Source organism: Lagenorhynchus albirostris, chromosome 6 (genome assembly GCF_949774975.1).
Source record: "Lagenorhynchus albirostris chromosome 6, mLagAlb1.1, whole genome shotgun sequence".
Lineage (NCBI taxonomy): Eukaryota > Metazoa > Chordata > Mammalia > Artiodactyla > Delphinidae > Lagenorhynchus > Lagenorhynchus albirostris.
Window position 1 is genome coordinate 7473277 of NC_083100.1, and position 19275 is coordinate 7492551.

The window sequence follows — 19275 nt, forward strand, 5'->3', positions numbered from 1 at the left end:
CGCAGACTCTGGATTCACGGCTCCCGACTCCGACCCCGGTGGGGCTGCACGGTCCTGGACTCTCTCTTAAGCTCCCTGAGGCTCTTTCTTCTTTGGTACTGGCCATACTATACTGTAGCACCCGCCTCTTCAGGTTGCCGTGTGGATTGAACGAGATAATCAGTTTCAGGCGCTAGACAGAGTAACCTTTCATAAGTGGTGGCTATTGTTAATCTTTGCTTACTTGTGCCAGGAGCTACAGAGCTGATCTCCGCCTTCTGAGGCAGTCAGATTGAGAGACTCACTCCAGGTGACTAAGCTAGTAGAGAGGCTTACAGGAACCAGAAATGATCCCACCGTCATTAAATTGCCTGACACTCCAAATACACAGCAGCGCGGGCGACACACACACACACACACACACACACACACACACACACACACACACACACACACACACACACACACACACACACACACACACACACACACACACACACACACACACACACACACACACACACACTGGAATAAATGAAATGAACCTGCTGGTGACTGATCCCAAAGCCAACAACCCTGTACTTGGGGGAGGTCTTCTCCCCCGCAACAATGTACCATTGTCAGGTCTTTATGTGACACTTTAACATTTTTTAATCACTTTCACCTGCACCTTTGATCCTGTGATGAGGGGAGGTAGGAACTGATATCTGTGCCCATATTTACAGATGAGGAAACAGGCTCAGGGAGCACAAATGACTTGCCCAAGTTGTCTTGTCACCAACAAAACTCAGGCCCCAGTTACACTCTCAAAGCATGGCCTTACTCCCCGCCCCACCCCCACCCCTGACATGGCCTTACTCCCCGCCCCACCCCCACCCCTGAAAGACCCCGGCCCTCGTCTCCTAAGTGGGGCAAAGGGAGCCTGGTCAGGGTCTCTTCCCAGCCTCCCTGCCTCCCTGCCTCGCTCTTCCTTGAGACCAGTGCAAATTCCCTGGCCTTTGAGAAGAGAAGGAAGAGGCATCCGTTTTCCAGGCCATAGAACTTTCTTAGAACTGTCTAAGATTGGGTCAGTGTTGGGAATTGTGGACTCCAACCCTTATTTAGCCATCATTGTTCTGGGACGCCCCTCTTACTCTAGGCCCCAATTTGCCCATCCTAAACATGGGGGAATAGTGATTCTTGCTTATCCATAATGCTGTGAGGAGCTCTTAATAATGAAAAAAGATAGTAAAACTCATAAAATGTTTGGTGATCGATGGCAAAAAAATGCATCTGAATAGAAAGGTCACTGGTGCACATGAGTATTGGGTGCGTACAGCCCCAAGAAAGTAGGCAGATGCCAGCTGGACTGGGCTCTGCTCCCCTTCTTTCGCTAGAGCATTGGCTGCTACGCTTCACTTCTCTCTAGACTTCCCTCCTTTAGGAGCCTGCAGGGAACTTGTAAAAGGGAAGGGAGGCCCAGGCCTGGAGGGATAGGACCTTGCCTAGTTGGGGATAAGATAAAACAGAGTCCTTAGAGCTTCAGAAACGATGGGAGTTGATAACACTTTGCTCAAGTGAGGGGATTGCCAGGAATAGCAAGCCAGTGCCATGTAGATGCTGACCCCACTAACACACTCTGCCAGCATCCCATCCCCAGCCACTCCAGGGCTCCAGCTCTGTCTTTTTATTTCCCCAGCTTTTCTCAGGAACGGTTGGCTCACATGGCCCAGCAGGGTGCTTCCCAAAGAGCATACTCATGACCTCAGCAGCAGAACACAGCCGATAAGACTCCACGTGGCTAGCAGCAATTGGTTGGCTCAGTCGGACGAGGGCAGGTAGGAGCGGGGGTCTCCAGGGAACGGCAGGGCAGGCATCCTGTTGTAGTGGGCCATGAGGAAGATTCCAGCAGTGCCACAGACAAAGAGCGAGAGCATGACCAGGAAGCAGACGCGGTCCAGCACTCGGCCCACCAGGAACCACTCCTTGTTCCCCTGAGGGTGAGAGACAGGGGATGAGATGACCAGCGGTGGCACCAGGCTGGATCCCTGTACCACCCTTGGCCATCCAGCAGGCCTCCGTTCTTCATTTCCTTGAGCCCTTCTCACCTACTTCCAGGCCTCAACCTGGCTTCTTCCACGGGCCCCTGGCCCCACTCCCATTTCCACTTTCTCCATCCTATTGCCCTACCATGGCCACACCACTCATCCTGCCCCATCTCGGGTCCAAGTCCCTCACCAGGTACTCAAACCCCACACCCACCCCCGACTGGCTTACACTGTCAAAGTGCCTCTGCTGGTACCGGGCGCAGGCAATGAGGTTGCAGGCTTCCACGCAGGCCTGGATGGCTGGGGCGGCCTGCCTCAGGCTGCCACACCACTCCTGGCTCTGCCCTGACTCCGGGCCTTTCTCTGTGGAAGAGAGAGAGAAAGGTTTGGGAGTAGAATGGAGGAGAAACAGTCTGAGAAAGTGGCCTCTCCTTAGAGACCCCAGCCCCTTTCTCCCCCAGCCTGGACACTTGCCCAGCACTCATCTGCTGTGCCAGGCACCTTGGCCAACAGACCCTTCGTGTCTGAAGTCCCTGGGCAGGAGTGTCCCCAGTGTCACACCCCCTGTCTCACCTAGCTTCTCCAGCGCTGCCCTTACTAGCCCATTGCTCTGGTGCTGCCGGAAGAGGAGTTCACTGCGGGGCAGGCGGAGGGCCACCTCCTCCCCGGCTGTGATTGACCACCGCATGGAGGAGCCATTCCGTAGCCGGGGCCGGGCGTCCTGCACAGCCGCTGGGGCCAGCGGGCGAACGTGCATCCGCAACAGCTGGGGCAGAAGCCGCAGGAACACCTGAAGAGGGGATGTCATGGGTGGCTTAGCTTAGCGGCCAGCAGACCTTCCTGGGTGATTGGGCGGCCAGGCTTGGCTTCGGAACAGAAGGTGATGGTTGGCACGAAGGGCTCATGCGCTGGGGGCCCAGAGGCTGCACTTCAGGGGCAGTGGCTTGGCCCCGGTACAGCTTACCTGTTCCACGCCAGACACTGAACCTGGGCCCCCAAACTTTTGTGCACATCAGAATCACCAGGGCACTTGTTGGAGACACAGGTTCCTGGGCCCCACCCCTGGCCCAGGATGCCTGGGGTAGGTTGGGAATCTGCATTTGTAACAAGGGTTCCAGCTGACTGCTGCAGGTGGGCTGCAGATCACACGGGCACTGGAGCCAGCCTGCCTGGGCCGAATCCTGCTTCCTCCACTTTCTAGCCATGCGACCTCAAGTAAGCTATTTAACCTTTCTGTTATTTAGTTTCCTCATGTGTAAACTGGAGATGATACTAATACCCACTTCATAGGGGATTTATGAAGATTAAATAAGTTAGTTTATGTAATACACATAGTAAGCGCTTGGTGTTATTATTGATCCATTTGGGCACGTGCTTCTAGATGCACGTGGGGCAGGTCAGCTGCTGAATGCGGCAGGTGAGGAATATGCCCAGAGACAGGAGTGCAGGGGAAGGTGCGTGTAAGCGGAAAGGGCAGGAGGATGCTGGAGGGGGCGGGGGCGGGGAGCTTGCCTTGCGGACCCCTCGAGCCATGGAGTGTGTGTGTGGGGACCGCAGAGACACGTTGAGCACGACCACAGCATTCACAACAATCAGGATGGTCACCACCAGGAGGAAGGTCAGGTACCTGCCGGGGTGGCGGGGGGCAGGCAGGAGGCGGGGCTGGCCCTTCGACACTCCACCCCAGACAACATCCCCACCCGCAGTGGCTGATTCCCCCAGATCCCTTGGGGTGATGGGCTGGCACTGAGGATGATGGGGGTGGGGGTGGCAGGAGGGCAGTACCCTGTGTTCCTGAGAAGGGAGGGGAGGAGGTGGGTGCAGGCATGAGGACCGGCCTTACTTGCTGATAAGTGGCACCGCCTGGGAGGTCTCGGGCACCTTCTTGGCCACAAGGAAGAGGAAGACAGTCTGGGCCAGGAGCACGTTGATGGCGACGGTACACTTCTGACCACCCGCTGCCCATGACCAAGAGGCCTTCAGAGTGGATCTCAACCTCCCCACCGTGGGGCACCCCCCTCCCCACAAGGAGTCCATGTCCCTGGTCCCAGGTCATGCTGCCATTCTGCCCTTCCAGCTACCCCTTGTGCCGCCGGCCGGGGCCGTGGCTCCCCTCCCACAGGCGCTAGGTACCCTTGGCAGGAAGGAAGTAGATGAGGATGGCCACAGAGGAGATGAGTACACAGGGCGCGATGATGTTGATGACGTAGAAGAGGGGCTTGCGCTGGATGAGCAGGTAGAAGACGACCTTCTGGTGGCCGGCCTCCTCGGCTGGTGCTGTCTCATCCAGCAGCATCTTGGCTGGCCGGTGCCGGATGGCCCACTCTCCATTTTCTGCAGGCAGCAGGCTGGGGTGGGCACAGGGAGTGCGGGCGGGCAGATCCCTGCAGCCCGTGTGACCCAGCTACAGGGCAGCCAGCATGTGCCCAAAGGAGCGCCATTGAGGGATGGGAACAGTGTGGGAAGATGGATGCTTGATCCCCCTCCCACCCAAACTGGAGTAATTATCATGGGGAAAATCAGAGGTTTGCCGGGCCTTTAAATCTATGTATTTTGTGGTTTACTGTAGTTTTCATCTTGACTTACACGGGAGGGGGCGTGATCTCGGCCTGGCCCTGCCCGCACAGCCAGGTCCAGCAGGGGCCTTGGGTGGAGGTTACCTGTGAAGGCCTCGGGGTCTATGAAAATCCACTCGATGGTCTGACCATCTTCCTGGCTCAGCTGCAGATTGATCTCGTTGGTGCCGTAGGTCTGGGACCTGGGAGATGGGGAGGGAAAGAGGATAGACTTGAGTGTATGCAGACTCACGCGTGAGGTCACATAGACCATCACCTGAGGGCAGCTGTGGGCTGCTTTGCCTCAAAAAGTGCAGCCAGGAATTTCTGAGTTCTTCACAAAACCCTGGCACGAGATGGGGCAGGGGCGGGGAGTCAGGCTCTTTGGGGTCTGGGGAAGTTTGAGTTGAAGGACCAGGAGACTGCAGCTCAATGTGCTGCCCTGGTGGCAAGAGCCCAGGGCCACCCCGTGTTCCTCCCTCCCACCGTCTCCAGGGCAGGAGGGGCCGATGGTGAGAACAGAGGAAATACAGTGTGCACCTCTCGGGTCTGCTTACTGAGGAGGGTCTCAGGAAGACTGTTCCTCTAAAAGCCGGGGAGACCCTCTCACAGACCCCCTTTCCCCCATCAATGGACGAGGATACTGAGACAGCGCCGTCCTCTCCGTGGGGCTGTAGGGCGTAGTGGTCTAGTGTGGGTGTGCATGTGTGTCGGCGTGTGTGTGCCTCCTCGCCCACCCATCCCAGTCACTGATGTCTCTCCTCCGGGCACAGGCAGGGAAACTGAGGCAGCGAAGGAGGATGAGTGAGGGGACCGAGGCTTAGCAGGGAGGGACACGGGCATCTTCAGGCATCTGGGCCTGAGACAGATGCAGAGGCCCCAGGGAGGTGGAGCCAGGCCCCTGGGTCCCCACCCGACCAGGGCCCCTCTTAGAGCGGCTCCCCAAATCCCCACCCCAGCCAATGGCCTCACTGGAAGATGAGGGAGCAGTTCTGCCAGTCGAAGGGGAAGTAGGTGACAGAGACGGGGCAAGAGGAGCGGAAGATGGCGGGCGGCAGCCAGTACACGCAGCCGTCGGGAGACACGAGCACGTTGCAGTAGAGGGCCACCTCGAATACGCCGTCCACGCTGCGCACAGGCCAGGCCACGTGTGGATGGGGCCCGGGGCCACCAACCCTTCCCAGCCCGCCACACCCCTGACCGGTCTCTCCTCCTGGCCTGGGGACCACTCCTCCCCCGGCCCCCTCCCCGCCCCTCTTCCCCACCCCCCACACGCCAGGCTCCCTCGGCCCAGCTCCTAATCGCTGCCGCTCTCCCCTCCCCCCTTCATTAATGGTCACGGCAGCAACTGACAGCAGTTAAGCTCCCACAGAGTGCCAGAGCCGGAGGGCAGCCCTTCCTGCGCCTGTCCTGTGGGCCCCCGAGAGAGCTGTCCTCATCCCTACCCAGGCGGCCCAGCCCAGAGGCGGTGGAGCCAGGTCTGGGGTCAGGTCTGCTGGCCCCGGGCCCTACCCTTAGCCCCCGCGCCCCAGTGCCCGCAGTGTCCCCGGGCTGCACCCTCTGTTCCCCTGCCTCTTTCTCCCAGAACACCCTTGTCCTGCTGGGCCCGCCCTTGCGTCTGTCTGTCCGCCCCCGCCCCACACCCGCGCCGCCTCCTCACTTGTTCTCCAGCACGACGTCCGGCCGCCACACCATGGTGGACGGCACCCGCAGCACCCACAGGCCGTCGTAGTCACGTGGGTCCCAGCGCAGGCGGTAGTCACACCACTGCTGCAGGGGGAGGGGTTACCAGGCCCCCCGACCCCCAGGGGGGCCCAGCCCGGGGCGGGGGGGCAGGAGAGGCAGGGATGGGATGGGAGGGAAACAGGCAGCTGTGAGGGCCTTGGGGCCCCAGGGTGGGAGCTGCTAGAGGAAAAGAGGGTGGCAGGGCGGCTTCTTACCATTTCTATCCAGACGTTGGTGGTGAGGGCCTCCTCTCGCTCATTCTGCGGGCACAGAACAGAGGGCTAAGCCCCCAGGTGTTAGTCTCTACAAGACCCCAGCCTCTTGGGCGGCCCCATGGGAGTTTTCCAGCTCTCTGGTCTCCCCGGTGGGCGCTGCCTGCTCCCGGCTGCTGGCGCCAGCCCCTTCCTCTCCCCCCATCCCAGGGGCAGGGTGGGATCCCCTCCCCGCCCCCGTCCTACAGGCCTGTGCTCACCAGGGAGATGAGGTTGGTGAGCGTGAGCTTGAGGCTGACGTTGACCACGTCTGAATCATGCTTGGCAGGCCGCAGGTGGGGGACGTAGCTGTGCATCAGGTCTCTGAGCAGACGTTCCTCCTGGCTCCGGCCCTGGGCTCCTGCGACAGACAGCGCTGAGCCTGGGTACAGGGGCTTTGGGGCAGAACGAGGGGGAGGCCACGGGAGGGTGTGACATGGGGAAGTAGGGAACCGGGTATGGCGGACAGGCTCCAGTAGCCCCCCACACCCTCCATCCCCTGAGGCCTTGGACCCCTGCTCCTGGCCTCTCCAGGCCCCAGACCCCCTGTGTCCACACCCAGATAGACAGCCAACAGTGACAGAAGGAGCAGCGGCCTCTGGCCCCCGTGCATGGTGCCACAGCTCTCTGCAGTGACGGGGTGGGATTGCAGCTCCTCAGGACTGGGATAGAGGGATGCAGCCTCTGGGTCTCATGTAACAGCCCACACTCCCTCCCCAGCCAGCCCAGCCAGCCCAGCCCCACCAGCTGTCTGACCCCAGCGCTGTCAGCTGTTCCAGGATGGACACAATGCCGGGCTCAGGTTACCCGGGCTGGGGAGGACAGAGGGGCCCTGTCTGTCCCAACAGAGACGGTCCAGCCTCCATCCCCACTCTTAGGCTCAGCTGACCCAGTCCTCCGTCCGTGTTCCAGCCGGGGGCACTGAGGATGCAGCCGGGGACAGATGGGTGTGGGAGAGAAAGGCAGAGCGCTGAGGAAGGGCCCCGACCGAGGACGCTTCCTCCTGCCCCCTCCAGCGGGTCAGGATCTGGGAAGGCGTGAAGGCCGTTGGGGAAGCGTGTTTTGTTCCTGAGTTTCTCTATGACATGATCCCTGACATCTTCATGGGTCACTCCACTAGACCGAGACACTGGAGGGTCAAGTGCCTATGGGAGAGATGCACTAGGGCCCCCAGGCAATGACACCTTAATGCAAATGAGGGGGTCAGGTCAGAGTTCTCTGGTCTCTGAGGCATGGAATTCGGGTCTGGTAAGCTTTAGAGGAAGGAGAGCCGAGGAAGATTTGGAACGCAGGCTCCAGGGAATAGGACAGCCCCTGAATAGGGGCTCCTCAGGGGGGCCTCAGTATTTATTAAACCATCCACAGATTTACGGAGTCCCCAGTGTGTGGCAGGGCAGCTCTAGGCCAGGGGGACCCAGGGATAAGCCTGAGCCGCTCACAGGAACTCACAGTCCAAGGGGGGCAGGCAGGCAAGATCAAGGTCCTGGCCCCTGTAGAGTCAGATGAGGGGACCTAGAGGGGCCAGAAAACCAGCTCCATCCACGCTGTGGTTCGTGGTCAGGGGAAGAGTGGGGCTGAGGCTGATCTAGGAGCCGAGGGCCCTGCTGTCAGCTGGCCACCTGTCTTCCAACCAGCTATTCGAAGCAGACAGGTCAACATGACCCACTACGTGGGCAAGATGGAAAATGCAGGTTCCCATATGTGCCGCCCACCCTTCAGCATCCTGTGGGACAGGGTGGTGGAGGCCTCTGAGGGCTGGAGGGAAAGCACCATTTGAGGACGTGTCCCCCTCCCCGCAAGCAAATGGTGTCTGTGGCATTTTAACATGTCAGTAAACTAGAAGTCAGCCTACGTGCCCTGTCCTTGGAGATCCAAATGAGGTTGGCTCAGACCCCAGTCCCTGCAGCGGGCCCACAAGTCTCTGTTGTCTTCTCCAGGATTTTGGGGTGGGCAGGGGGATGACAGTGGTGGCCCCTGTCTTCCCTGATCTACTTCGGTCCTTGCGTTCGGTCCTGCTCTGGGCTCCACACTGTTTTCCTGGACAGCCCGCCCCCAGCACCTGCCCCCCCAAACTTCGCTCTCACCCCGCATCTAGCTGTGTAGCCCACTCTCCCTGGAGTATACGAAGCCAATGTCTCCTTCTCCCCACTTTGCCCTCTGGTGTCCCCTGGACTCAATTCCCTCACCCGTTTCGCGGAGCAGTATCTCTCCTCCTCTCTGCTCTCCTCCAGGATGGCTCTTTGCCCAAGATAGTTAATGGCTTCTGCTAAATCATGGACCACCTATCGCCCTCCCCCTCCACCACCCCAGGCATAGGTAGTCAGCTGACGCCGGACATTTCTGACTTTCTCTTTCCCCTTCCCTACGCGTGTCTGGGAGGGAAAAGGAAGACTCTGGAGATTGAATTCCCTCTGGTAGGAACTGTGCCACCTCTCTCTGGATGCACATTTTATTTATTTTTAAGTTTTATGGATGCAGATTTTAACCCTGTTTTCTCCCCTTCTCTCTGCTCTGAGAGGTCCCTTTGGTGTTCTCAGCGGGGTGGGGCATCTCTGAGGAGTGGCAGTTTCAGCCTTGGAATGGTTAAGGGGAGAAGTATGGGACCCATTAAGAGAGGGGCCCCCAACCCTCGGGCCTCGGACCGGTAGCTGTCCGCGCGCGCTGTTAGGAACCAAGGCCGCACAGCAGGAGGTGAGCAGCAAGTGAGCGAAGCGTCATCTGCCGCTCCCCATCGCTCCCCATCGCCCCCCATCGCCCCCCATCGCCCCCCATCGCCCCCATCGCTCCCCATCGCTCCCCATCGCCCCCCATCGCCCCCCATCGCTCACATCACCGCCTGAACCATGCCACCCCACGCAGCCACTGGTCCGTAGGGTGGACCAGTCCTGACAGCACCCTGGGGCTGGAGTGCTGGGGAAGTGGGTGCTGTCGGGGGACCCACTGTAACCCTGGTAACCTGCTAAAGAGGAGCCCTTGGTCTAGTGGGGCATTGGGGGTTGTCTTCTCTGGAAGGTTTACAGCCACCTGAGCAGGCTTGACACACTGAGGCCTCACTATTTGACTGTGTAAAATCTGCTGCCAACAGCGCCACCATGTGGCTAAGAAAAGCAACGACAGTGGTTGAGGGATCAGATCTGGGCCCTCTTGTCTCTGGGCACGAGAAAGCGACACCCCAGAGTTGGTGAAAAATTCCAGGGAAGACCCAGACTGCCTGCTCATCTGAAGGGTGTAAGTCTAAGCTAGTTTTCCTATTCAGAGGGGAAAAAATTAAATATTTGTACCTTGAATTTTCAGAAGGTTCATATTGGAAAGCAGAAGTAAGTAGGGTCAGTTTGGGTTTTAAATGGTTTATCTTTTCTTCAGTTCCATGGGAAGGCCAAACATTTTGCCTTCTATATACCTGAGCTCATGAGGTCACTGATTCCCTCTGAGGGACGTGGGTTCAGCTGGGACACTCAAGCCTGCATATCAAGGAGGTGAAGAATCAGGTCCTCCAACCTGCTCCAGTCCCCTGTCAGTCACCAAGCCAGGCTTGGATGCAGGAAGCCCTTGTGAGGGCCTTAAGGGCCTGTCCTCAGTGACTGAGGCCCACGAATGAGGAATGAGATAAATAACCACCCCTACAATTTGCAGGACACATGTAACTACCTTTACTCCTACTAGCAAATTTGATCTTCAAGACGCCTCATGAGCTGGACTTATCCACACTTTGCAGATGAGAAAATTGAAGCTGAGAGATGACGGGTGGTTCGCCCAAGGTCACAGTGCTAGTGTAACAAACCACCCCAAAGCTTTGTCTCTTAACATGACAAATGTTTAATATCTCACACAGTTTCTGAGGGTCAGGAATCCAGGAGCAGCTTAGCTGGGTGGCTCTGGCTCAGAGCCTTTTATGGGGCTGTGATCTCATCTGAAGGCTCCACTGTGGCTGACGGAGCCACTTCAGCTGGAGGATCCATTTCCAAGGTCACTCACAGGGCTGTTGGCCGGAGGCCTCAGTTACTTGCCATCTGGACCTCTCCACAGGGCTGCGCATCATGCCCCTGGCTTCCCCGAAGTCAGAGAGCCAACTAAGAATGAACGAGGGAGGGAGAGCAGGAGAGAGAGAAAGAGGGTGGCTGCAATGTCTTTTACGACCTGATCTTGGAAGTGACACACTGTCACTTCTGCCTCCTTCTATCGGTCACACAGACCAATCTTGGTACTGTGTGGGAGGGTATGAATGCCAGGAGGTGTGGCTCACTGGGGCCACCTTGGAGGTGGGCTACCACACAGAACCACATCCTCTGGCTCCTGCAACCTCAGCCCTTGGCCTTTGGGATAGCAGTGGCGGGGGCTCCCTTTGGGGTGGAGTTGCCAGATTTAGCCAATTAAAATACAGGATTCCCAGTTAAATTTGAATTCGGGTAAACAATGAATCATTTTTTAGTGTAAGTATGTCCCAAGTCTTGTCTGGTAACCCTATTTCGGGGAAGAGGAGTAGGTGCTCAAGGGGACAAGCCTGGGGGCATGGCCGAGTTCTGGGGCTTTAGGATGGTGCGTGTGACCTGAGGTTGACAGGCTGACCTCTGGCCTCTGTGGATGCTGAACCTGACCCTTCCACCCCCATCCTCAGCTTCCCAGGGGGACCCAGACAGAGTGGCCAAGGCAGAAAGGGCTGGGGAAGGCCATTCTGCAATCCGGATGCTCCCAAACCTGCCAAAAGACTCCTTCCCTAGTGGGCCTGGAGAGAGAGGCATCCCCAACCTCGGCTCCAGGTGGGGCCTCAGAGGCCCAAGACTAAGGAGTTGGCCAAAGGAGGCGGCTGGAGGAGCTGGGAAGTAAAGGCCCAGGATCCCACCTGTTCCACCCCCACCTGAGGGAGAGGGAGGCAAGAAGATGTCTCTGTCTTTCTGACCTCTCACAGAGGGGTCCCAAGAGGCCAGCCTGAGTGGCATCCTCCCTGGTCCCTGAGCCAGCCCTCTGCCGCCCCACAAATCGTCCTGCCCCACCCCCAGCCGATGTCCACTCTCAGCCCTTCTCCGGTGGCTCCTGGCTTTATTTGCAAAGGAACCACTGTTGAGAATTAGGGCTTCCCCCTCCCTCCCTTGACCTCAGCTTGTCTCTGCCCCAGCCTGGCAGGACCAACTGGGCTCAAAGTCTCAGGGCTGGGAATCGGTCTGCCCAGGAAGAGCTGGTTGTTTCGCAGACACCCCTGTCCACACAGCTATCCACCGCACCCCCTGTACCTCCCTTTCAGGCCAGCTGCCTCCCCTGGCTGTTGGGCCAGGCCGGGGAGGGCACGCCCACTCTAGATGAAGCGCTTATCCTGCTCCCGGTAGGAGAAGGGGTCCCCAGGGAAGGGCTGAGGTGGAGGCTGGTTGTAGGCGCCCTGCAGGAAGATCCAGGCTGTGCCCACCACCATGATGGGTGTCACCACAAACAGGCAGAGTCGGTCCACTGTGCGGGCTATCCGATTCCAGCAGTCCTTCTCCTGGGGGCAAGGGTGACAGAGACAGAGACAATGGGGTAGGAAGGGCCCTCAAACCACATACTCACACCCCAAGCTGGGGCCCACGGCCTCGGCGTATCTGTGGGGCCTGCCTCGGGCTTGCAGCAGATGCGATGTGCTGCCATGTCCCCAGCAAGGGCCCAGGCCCACCTCCAGCCACAGGCGGGGCTGGTCATTCTGTCTGTCCAGGAGACAGAGAGCAGGCCCACAGACTCCCTCCCAGCCTCTCAGTGCTGCCACTAGCCTATATGTGAACTAGGAAAATATGCCCCTTTGTCAGGGGAGAATTTTTTAAAGTTGTGTGGTACTGAGCAACCCTATAGGGCCGCCTTCTAAATGTCTGGCTTTGTCTGGAGTATCAAGCTGGGAGTTGAGCAGGGACAGAAAGTGATTGGCAGCTGGGAGAAAAAAGGGACCCTAAGGGAGGTCCAGAGTGTGGCCCCAATAGGGCAGAGCTGTGCGCCTGTGTGTATATCTGAGTGTATGCCTGACCCCGCACACTGCTATGGGATTTTAGGCCGGGGATCCCCCTCCCCGAGAGGCCTGGAATCTGCACCCACTGTGAACTCCAACTAAGTTGATAGGTATCTCTGAGGGGAACTGTGCCCCCTTAAGATATGTGTTCGATCAGTGCACTACCTGAACATCTGTACACAGCAACCCTGTGGCTACTCACCTCATTGTAATTGTTCTGGTCCTTCATGTGGTTGACGATGAAGTTGGCCCCATCCACAGCTGGCTTCAGCTCACTGAAGAGCTCCTGCTGGGCCTGCTCAGAGCCTACTGGGGGCCGACCTGTGGACACCAGGCCAGAGGTGGGCATGGGGCCTGCCCTCACCCCATCTCCCATGGATGGGCTGAACTCCAAGCCATTAGGGACCCACGTGCGGTGGTGAGGCGCCGGGCCAGCCCATGACGCTCTGACTGCTTCTCAAACATGAGGTCACTTCGGGACTTCAGCGAGAAGTACTCCTCTGCCTTGGAGATGTAGCCCAGGGAGCTGCTCCTCCGGACCAGGGTCCCAGGGCTGGGCCCATCCTCTGCCGGACGGGACATGTGCAGGACCTCAGGCAGTGTCTCCAGGAAGAGCTATGGCAGGTCAGAGGGGCCATTTTACAAACGTGGGTCACCTTCACACATCCAAACATTTGTGACTCCATTCCTGGCTTGCCACAAAGTGCTTGCCAGTCTGATGCTGTCGTTTATTCTTCTGATCCCCTACTGATGGACAATTAGGTTGCTTCCAACTCTCTCATTACAGCAGAACTCTGATCCCCTACTGATGGACAATTAGATTGCTTCCAACTCTCTCATTACAGCAGAAGAACTCTGATCCCCTACTGATGGACAATTAGGTTGCTTCCAACTCTCTCATTACAGAGAAGAACTCATTTGTTGAAAATGAATTATATATGGAAAAAAAGAAAGTAAGAAAAATGCCCCCAACGCAGAGCTAAGACCAGAAAAGTTGCTAAAGTATCCTCAGCTGTCCCAAAAAACCAGGTGGCCCTGCAGAGGCCAGGAGGCAAGGACAGTCCCCTTCCTGGGCACCCTGCCCCCACATTGCTCACCTTCCTTTGAATCAAGGTATAACAAACACACAGTAGACTCAACAAATCTTAAGTATGTAGCTAGGTGAAATTTTACAGATGCATTCAGCTGTGTAAACACCTCTCAGATAAGATAAGAACTGTATGTCAAAAATGTTCTCTCCTGCCTCACCCCCATCAATTCCTACCCACACCCAGAGGGAACCACCATCCTGACTTCTAGCACTGAAGATTGGTTTTGCCTGTCCTTGAACTTCACAGAAAGGAAATCTTGCAGTCTCTTTAGCATTGGGCTTCTTTTATGTAATATTCAGCCTGGGGCGTGGGGAGAAGCAGGGCCACTTTTGCTGCCGGGTAGCACCCCCTGTTGTGGGTACCGCTGCGGCTTCACCCACCTCCCTGCAGAGAGGCACGTGGATGACCTCCAGCTTTTGGCTACTGAGCCCTCACCTTCTTGACTCCCTCAGAGAGCATGTGGGTGCTGGGCGTGCGGAAGTGGATGTTGAGTACGATGACACAGATCACCACGACCATGGTCACCAGCACCATGCCAAAGAGCAGGAACCTGTGGGCACAGGTGCAGCCTGGAGCCCCCGCCCAGGGCGAGGAGTGGTGGGGTGAGGCAGGCAGGGACGGCACTCACTTGCCGATGAGGGGGATGGCCATGGACGTGGCTGGCAGCCTCTTGGAGATAAGCAGCAGGAAGACAGACTGGGCCAGGAGCACCGAGATGGCCATTGACGTCTTCTCGCCACCTGGGGAGCCCATCCTTAGCTGTGACCTCTGGTCCCACGGTGGTCCCTGCACTACTGTTCACAATGCCATGGTGCCCTGGGCTAAGGAGCTGCCCCTTACTGCTAGGTGACCTTGGGCAAGCAGCCTAACCTCTCTGTGCCTCAGTTTCCTCAACCACTAAAAGTTGGGCAGCCAAAGTGAGAGAGTGTGTGTTAAATTCTCAGACGCTGCCTGCCACTGGGTGAGAGCTCAAGGAACCCCTGCTTTCCTCCTTAGCCAATTCCCTGCCACTCAGCCCTGTTAAATCACAGACCTTCCCTGTCCCTCCACCGCACAGAAAGCCCCAAGGCATCCTCACACCCAGATGACATTCCTGCTCTCAGCCCTTTGCTCAGAGACGCCAGCCCAGCACCGCCCTGCTCTTCCCACCTGCGCCCCTCAGCGTGCTGTGCGGTGCTGGCCCCGTTGGTCTTGGGTCCATGGCCCCGCCCCAGCACTGCTTCTCGGTCTGCAATGCGCCTCGCAGCCAGACTCCAGCTCCTGCCCCACCGCCCCCCAGGCTGCACTCCTAGTCTTGTAGTTTCTACCCTGTCTGTCAGGGTCCAGGGCGGGGTCACATTTGTCTCTGGAACTCACTGTGCCCTGCTCATAGCCAAGTGACCACAGATGACACGTGTCCTTTTCAACCCAGGTGTGTGTAGATTGCACACCCCATGCCCTGGCTTCCCGGAGACCTTGTTATCCACCCATTGGCTCAACAGCCAGGCCCACAGTCACACAGTGGTGACCACACAGGCCCGATCTCTGCCCTGACAGAGGGACACTTTTGTAGCTCTCCCTAGGGTCCTTGGGAAGCCCATCATGAGAGGCAGAGGGGAGGTCCAAGAGGGATGGAACCCCCAGGGGTCCTGTCCACTTGGGGGATGTCTGACAGGGTCACCGAGCCCTGCCACTGACAGGCCACGTGCCCCTCGTTCCTGGACCCTGGGCAGGGAGCACCAGGATGGTGACCCCCAGGAGGAAGTGAGAGGCAGGGCGGGGGTGGCCGAGCTCAGGGGCCCTCGGGGAGGGGGCGGGGGCTGGGCTCACAGTCCGCCGGCAGGTAGAAGACCAGGTTGATCATGAAGGAGATGAGCACGCAGGGCACCAGGATGTTGATGACGTAGAAGAGCGGCTTGCGGCGGATGATGAGGTAGAAGGTGACGTCCTGGCGGCCGGGACTGCCCGGCGAGGCACTGGGGTCCACGTTGATCCTGGCCGGCCGGTGCACTATCTCCCACTCCCCGTTCTCTGAGGGTGGCACATGGATGCCTTGGGGTGAGGCCGGGCAAGGAGGCCGGGGGTGGGGGGTGGGCCTGGGGGCAGGTCGGGGGCAGTGGGGGGGTGGGCGCTGGGTGGAGTGAGCCAGCCCAGAGCCGCAGCCAGGCCTGTTGGCAGGGGCCTGCGAGGCTTGGGAGTGGGGTGGGGGCACGGACGAGGGTTCACACTCTGTTTCTGGGTATCTTTCCCTGGGGTTTGGGATGGAAGTTTCACTCTACAAGGGGGAAGTTTTCCTCTGGGACCGATTTTTTTTTTTCTCCTTGGGAAAAATAGAAGCTGAGACCATATGTGGTTCAAATAAGGAGGCTTGGGGATAACAAGGCAGTGAGAGTAAGAACCCTCCTCCCCGTGACGTACCAGCCTCGGGGCCAGCGGGATGTGGGTCTCCTCTGATAGACAGGGGCGAGCGGTAGGGCCCAGTAAAAGACCTGAGCCTGATCACAGACAGGCGGGGGGGGCGTTGGGAGGGCGCAACATACACACCGTCAGGAGGACAGCCAAAGCCCCAGGATCCCCCGGGCCCTCTGGGGGCAGGAAGGCTAACCGCCCCCTCATCTGTCGGCCACACCATCCCCAGGGACCCTGCTCAGATGGGGAAGGGTCTGGCCTGTGTGTGTCTGTCTGCACGTCTGTGTCCCTGTGTGTCCACGTCCTGGGTGTGTGTATGCACGCGTGCATCTCTGGGGTGGGGATGTCGGTGTGACTGTATCCGCGGGGGGGGGCTCTGAGGGGCCAGCCCGCCCAGCAGCTGCGGCTCCCGCACCTGTGAAGCCCTCGGGGTCGATGATGATCCACTCCACGGGGTAGTAGCGGCCGTCTTCCTCATCCTGCTTCAGGCTCAGGGTGATCTCCTTGGCCGTGTACTTGAGTGAACTGGGGAGGGCAGTGGGCAGAGGGTGGTCCTCAGCCGCTGGCTGGTGCCGCCGATGGGGGAAAGGCTAGCACAGGGGGTTCACGGGTGGAGGGGGCCATGGTGGGGAGGGGAAGCTCAAATCGGGACAGAACAGGGCCCTCTGCCTGAGCGTGTTTACCTCCCTCAGCCCCTGGCGGGGTGCCCTGGGGGGAGGGATGGCTGGAGAAGTGGGTGCACCTGAACTTGAGGGAGCAGTTCTGCCAGTCGAAGGGGAAGTAGGTGACGGAGACGGGGCAGGAGGAGCGGAAGATGGCAGGCGGCAGCCAGTACACGTAGCCTGAGGGGTAGATGAGCACGTTGCAGGAGTAGGAAATCTGGAAGGAGCCATCATTGCTGCGGGACACGGACAAGGGCCACAGTGAGTGCTGGCCAGCTGGGAGTCGGCCGAGCTGGGGGAGGCAGAGGAGGGCGGGCAGTCAGAAGCTTGGGACTGGAGGGGGACGCTCAAGACGAAGGGAGGCAGAGTGGCGGAGGGAAGCCAGGGAGGGCTGCGGCTCAACTTGTTCTCCAGCACTATCTCTGGGAGCCACACCATGTCAGAGGGCAGACGCAGGACGCTGATGTTCCCAAAATCTTCGGCCTCCCACTTCAGCCGGCTGTCTGTCCAGCCCTGGAAGCCCAGAAGAAATGTCAGCAGTGGGCTCTGCTGTTGTCCGGGCTCCCCCATTCCCCCCGCTCCCCGCGCAACCACTTCCCTGGCGGAAGACTGGACAGGGGCTGGGGCTGGGACAAAGGAGGTTGGGTAGCAGACAGTGTCTTCTAATAACATCAAGATACTGTGACAATCTTCCCTAGGTGACGACCCTAACCCACAGAAGGCTCTGTCTGGGCTTGTGGCAGCACCAGCTGACGGGAAGGGGGTCGGGCCTGGGGTTCGTCTGTAGGCAGGACCCAGTCCCTCCCGGAGGACAGTGTCTGAGGCAGGCTGGGGGTCCCCAAGCAGAAGCGAGCACAGGCGAACCTGGGCCCTGCACCCTCCCGCCCCCAGCTCTGTGCGGGCTGTTCTCCTTACGTGCTCAATCCACACGTTAGTGGTGAGGGTCTCTTCAACTTCTTTCTGTAATCAAACAGGAGGACTGTCCCCCCGGGGCCTGCACCCTTTCCCCAGGCACCTACTCTCGGCTGCCACCCAGGGGAAACCATGGCAATGGCCTGCCCCCAGCAGTCAGGAGTGGATGGATAGACCAGGAAGCTGGGTGGGCATATGGCCTCTCACGTGTGTCATGGGTGCGAAACGGGGGCACCCAGGACTGGAGCTGGAGGGAAAGGGGCATCTTCGGCCCAAGGCCTGTGGGCAGCATGCAGAGGCACGGAGAGGCCCCGAGCACGTTTCCCAGGGAGAGGAGCTACCAGAGGCCGGGATGGGGCCTGGGCCTTCCTCCACGGCCATCCCAGGCCAGGAGACAGCCAGGCCTCCAGGAAGCTATCCCTGCCACCGTTCCCCAGCCCAGCCGGGAGGAGTCACTCACCAGGGAGATGAGGTTGGAGAGGGTGAGGGCCAGGGTGACCCCCACGGTCTCCTCTTTGTGCGCCGCGGGCCGCAGCTCTTTGTTGTAATGCTTCTCCTCAAACAGGTGCCGGATCAGCCGCTCCTCCTCGTTCAGGCCCCAGCTGCCTGGGGAGGGTCGGGGACAGGGGCCCGGGAGGGACGCCGCCCTGAGGTCCTGCTGGGCGTGGAGCGGGCCCTGGGGGGGTGGCCCCTCCAGGGAGGAATGGCAGTGGGAAGTGGGGAGGTGGGCCTGACGCTGGGAGAGGGAGCCCCACGTAGGAGGGGACGGGAGGGGAGCATGCCGTGGGGGACCTGGGTAGGGGTCCTGGGGGACCCTCCAGGGAGGGGTGATGGTCACTCTTACCACACAGGACCAGGGCAGCCAGCAGCCCCAGCGTTAACACGGGCCCCTCCATCCTGTTCCTCTGACTGGGTCTTGGGTCAGCCCCTCCTGTCGGCAGGGCTGGGGAATGCGGGCGGGTGGCCGAGGGGACAGGTGCAGGGTGGGGTGCGGCGCCAAGGGAAGAGGCCGCCGGAAGCGCAATCTGACACCTCGAGGCTCTGTGGCAGGCTGGAGAAACTGGGGCAGGTGATGCGGGCGTGGGGACAGGGACTGGCCAGCTGGGCAGGAGCCCTAGGACACGAGGCGAAGATCCCAGGCTGGGCCTCCCCACCGCTAGTGATGAGGGTGGGGGCCGGGTGGAGAGGCAGGACATCGGGGGCGGCACTGGTCAGCCATGGACAGCAGGGTGGTGACAGGCGGCGGTACTGCCATTTCTTGGGAGGTAGACCAATATGCTGAGATGGGGGGCTCTGGAGCCCCTCTCCAGTGTCTTTGTGACCTCTATCAACTAACTGCTTCCGGAGGCTGGGCCCTAACCCCAAAGATCCCATGTCCACCCACCCCATCCTAAGAAAGTCCTAAGTCCCATCCTAAGAAAGCTCTGGAGTGGTCTCCATAGATCATAAATAGCGTTTATTAAAGCAGTTGTGATCTTCCGATGGTACATCTGGGAAGGTACGTTGGGCCCAGGACCCCTTCCCCCCACGCCCCCACCCACACCCAACTCTGGCCATGACAGTTTGTCATCATGTTCCCTGGACCCTCTGCAGGCCCTGGGAGCAGTAGTCCTGACCAGGGGCTGCGGGTGGAGACACGGCTCAGGGCCACCTGGCTGGGGGAACCTGAGGGCTGAGTGGGTGGTGCCCCTTCCTCCCCAGCCCTCAGCCCTGCCTTGAA

At 59.3% G+C, this 19275-nt stretch overlaps 2 protein-coding genes across 3 annotated transcripts; both read right to left on the reverse strand.

The window, feature by feature from the left end:
• Positions 1–1253: 1253 nt before the first annotated feature.
• On the reverse strand, positions 1254–7220 carry CHRNG (cholinergic receptor nicotinic gamma subunit). The gene is made up of 12 exons (XM_060151227.1): positions 7096–7220; positions 6759–6898; positions 6502–6546; positions 6222–6331; positions 5534–5689; positions 4667–4764; positions 4140–4340; positions 3850–3964; positions 3519–3633; positions 2580–2796; positions 2236–2369; positions 1254–1952 (listed from the first exon to the last, which is right to left on the reverse strand). The coding sequence occupies exons 1-12, from the start codon at positions 7148–7150 to the stop codon at positions 1779–1781; spliced, it is 1560 nt and encodes a 519-aa protein (XP_060007210.1). The 5' UTR covers positions 7151–7220; the 3' UTR covers positions 1254–1778.
• A 3115-nt stretch (positions 7221–10335) lies between these two features.
• Positions 10336–18451, reverse strand: CHRND (cholinergic receptor nicotinic delta subunit). Of its 2 annotated transcripts, XM_060151228.1 has the most exons (12): positions 18400–18451; positions 18016–18161; positions 17559–17603; positions 17047–17156; positions 16724–16879; positions 16397–16506; positions 15403–15603; positions 14222–14333; positions 14029–14143; positions 12913–13117; positions 12705–12823; positions 10336–12010 (listed from the first exon to the last, which is right to left on the reverse strand). In XM_060151228.1, the coding sequence occupies exons 1-12, from the start codon at positions 18449–18451 to the stop codon at positions 11828–11830; spliced, it is 1554 nt and encodes a 517-aa protein (XP_060007211.1). In that variant the 3' UTR covers positions 10336–11827. The 2 variants fall into 2 exon arrangements, with proteins under 2 accessions (XP_060007211.1, XP_060007213.1); XM_060151230.1 differs by lacking the exon at positions 17047–17156 and having other exon boundaries at positions 16724–16935.
• Positions 18452–19275: the final 824 nt, after the last annotated feature.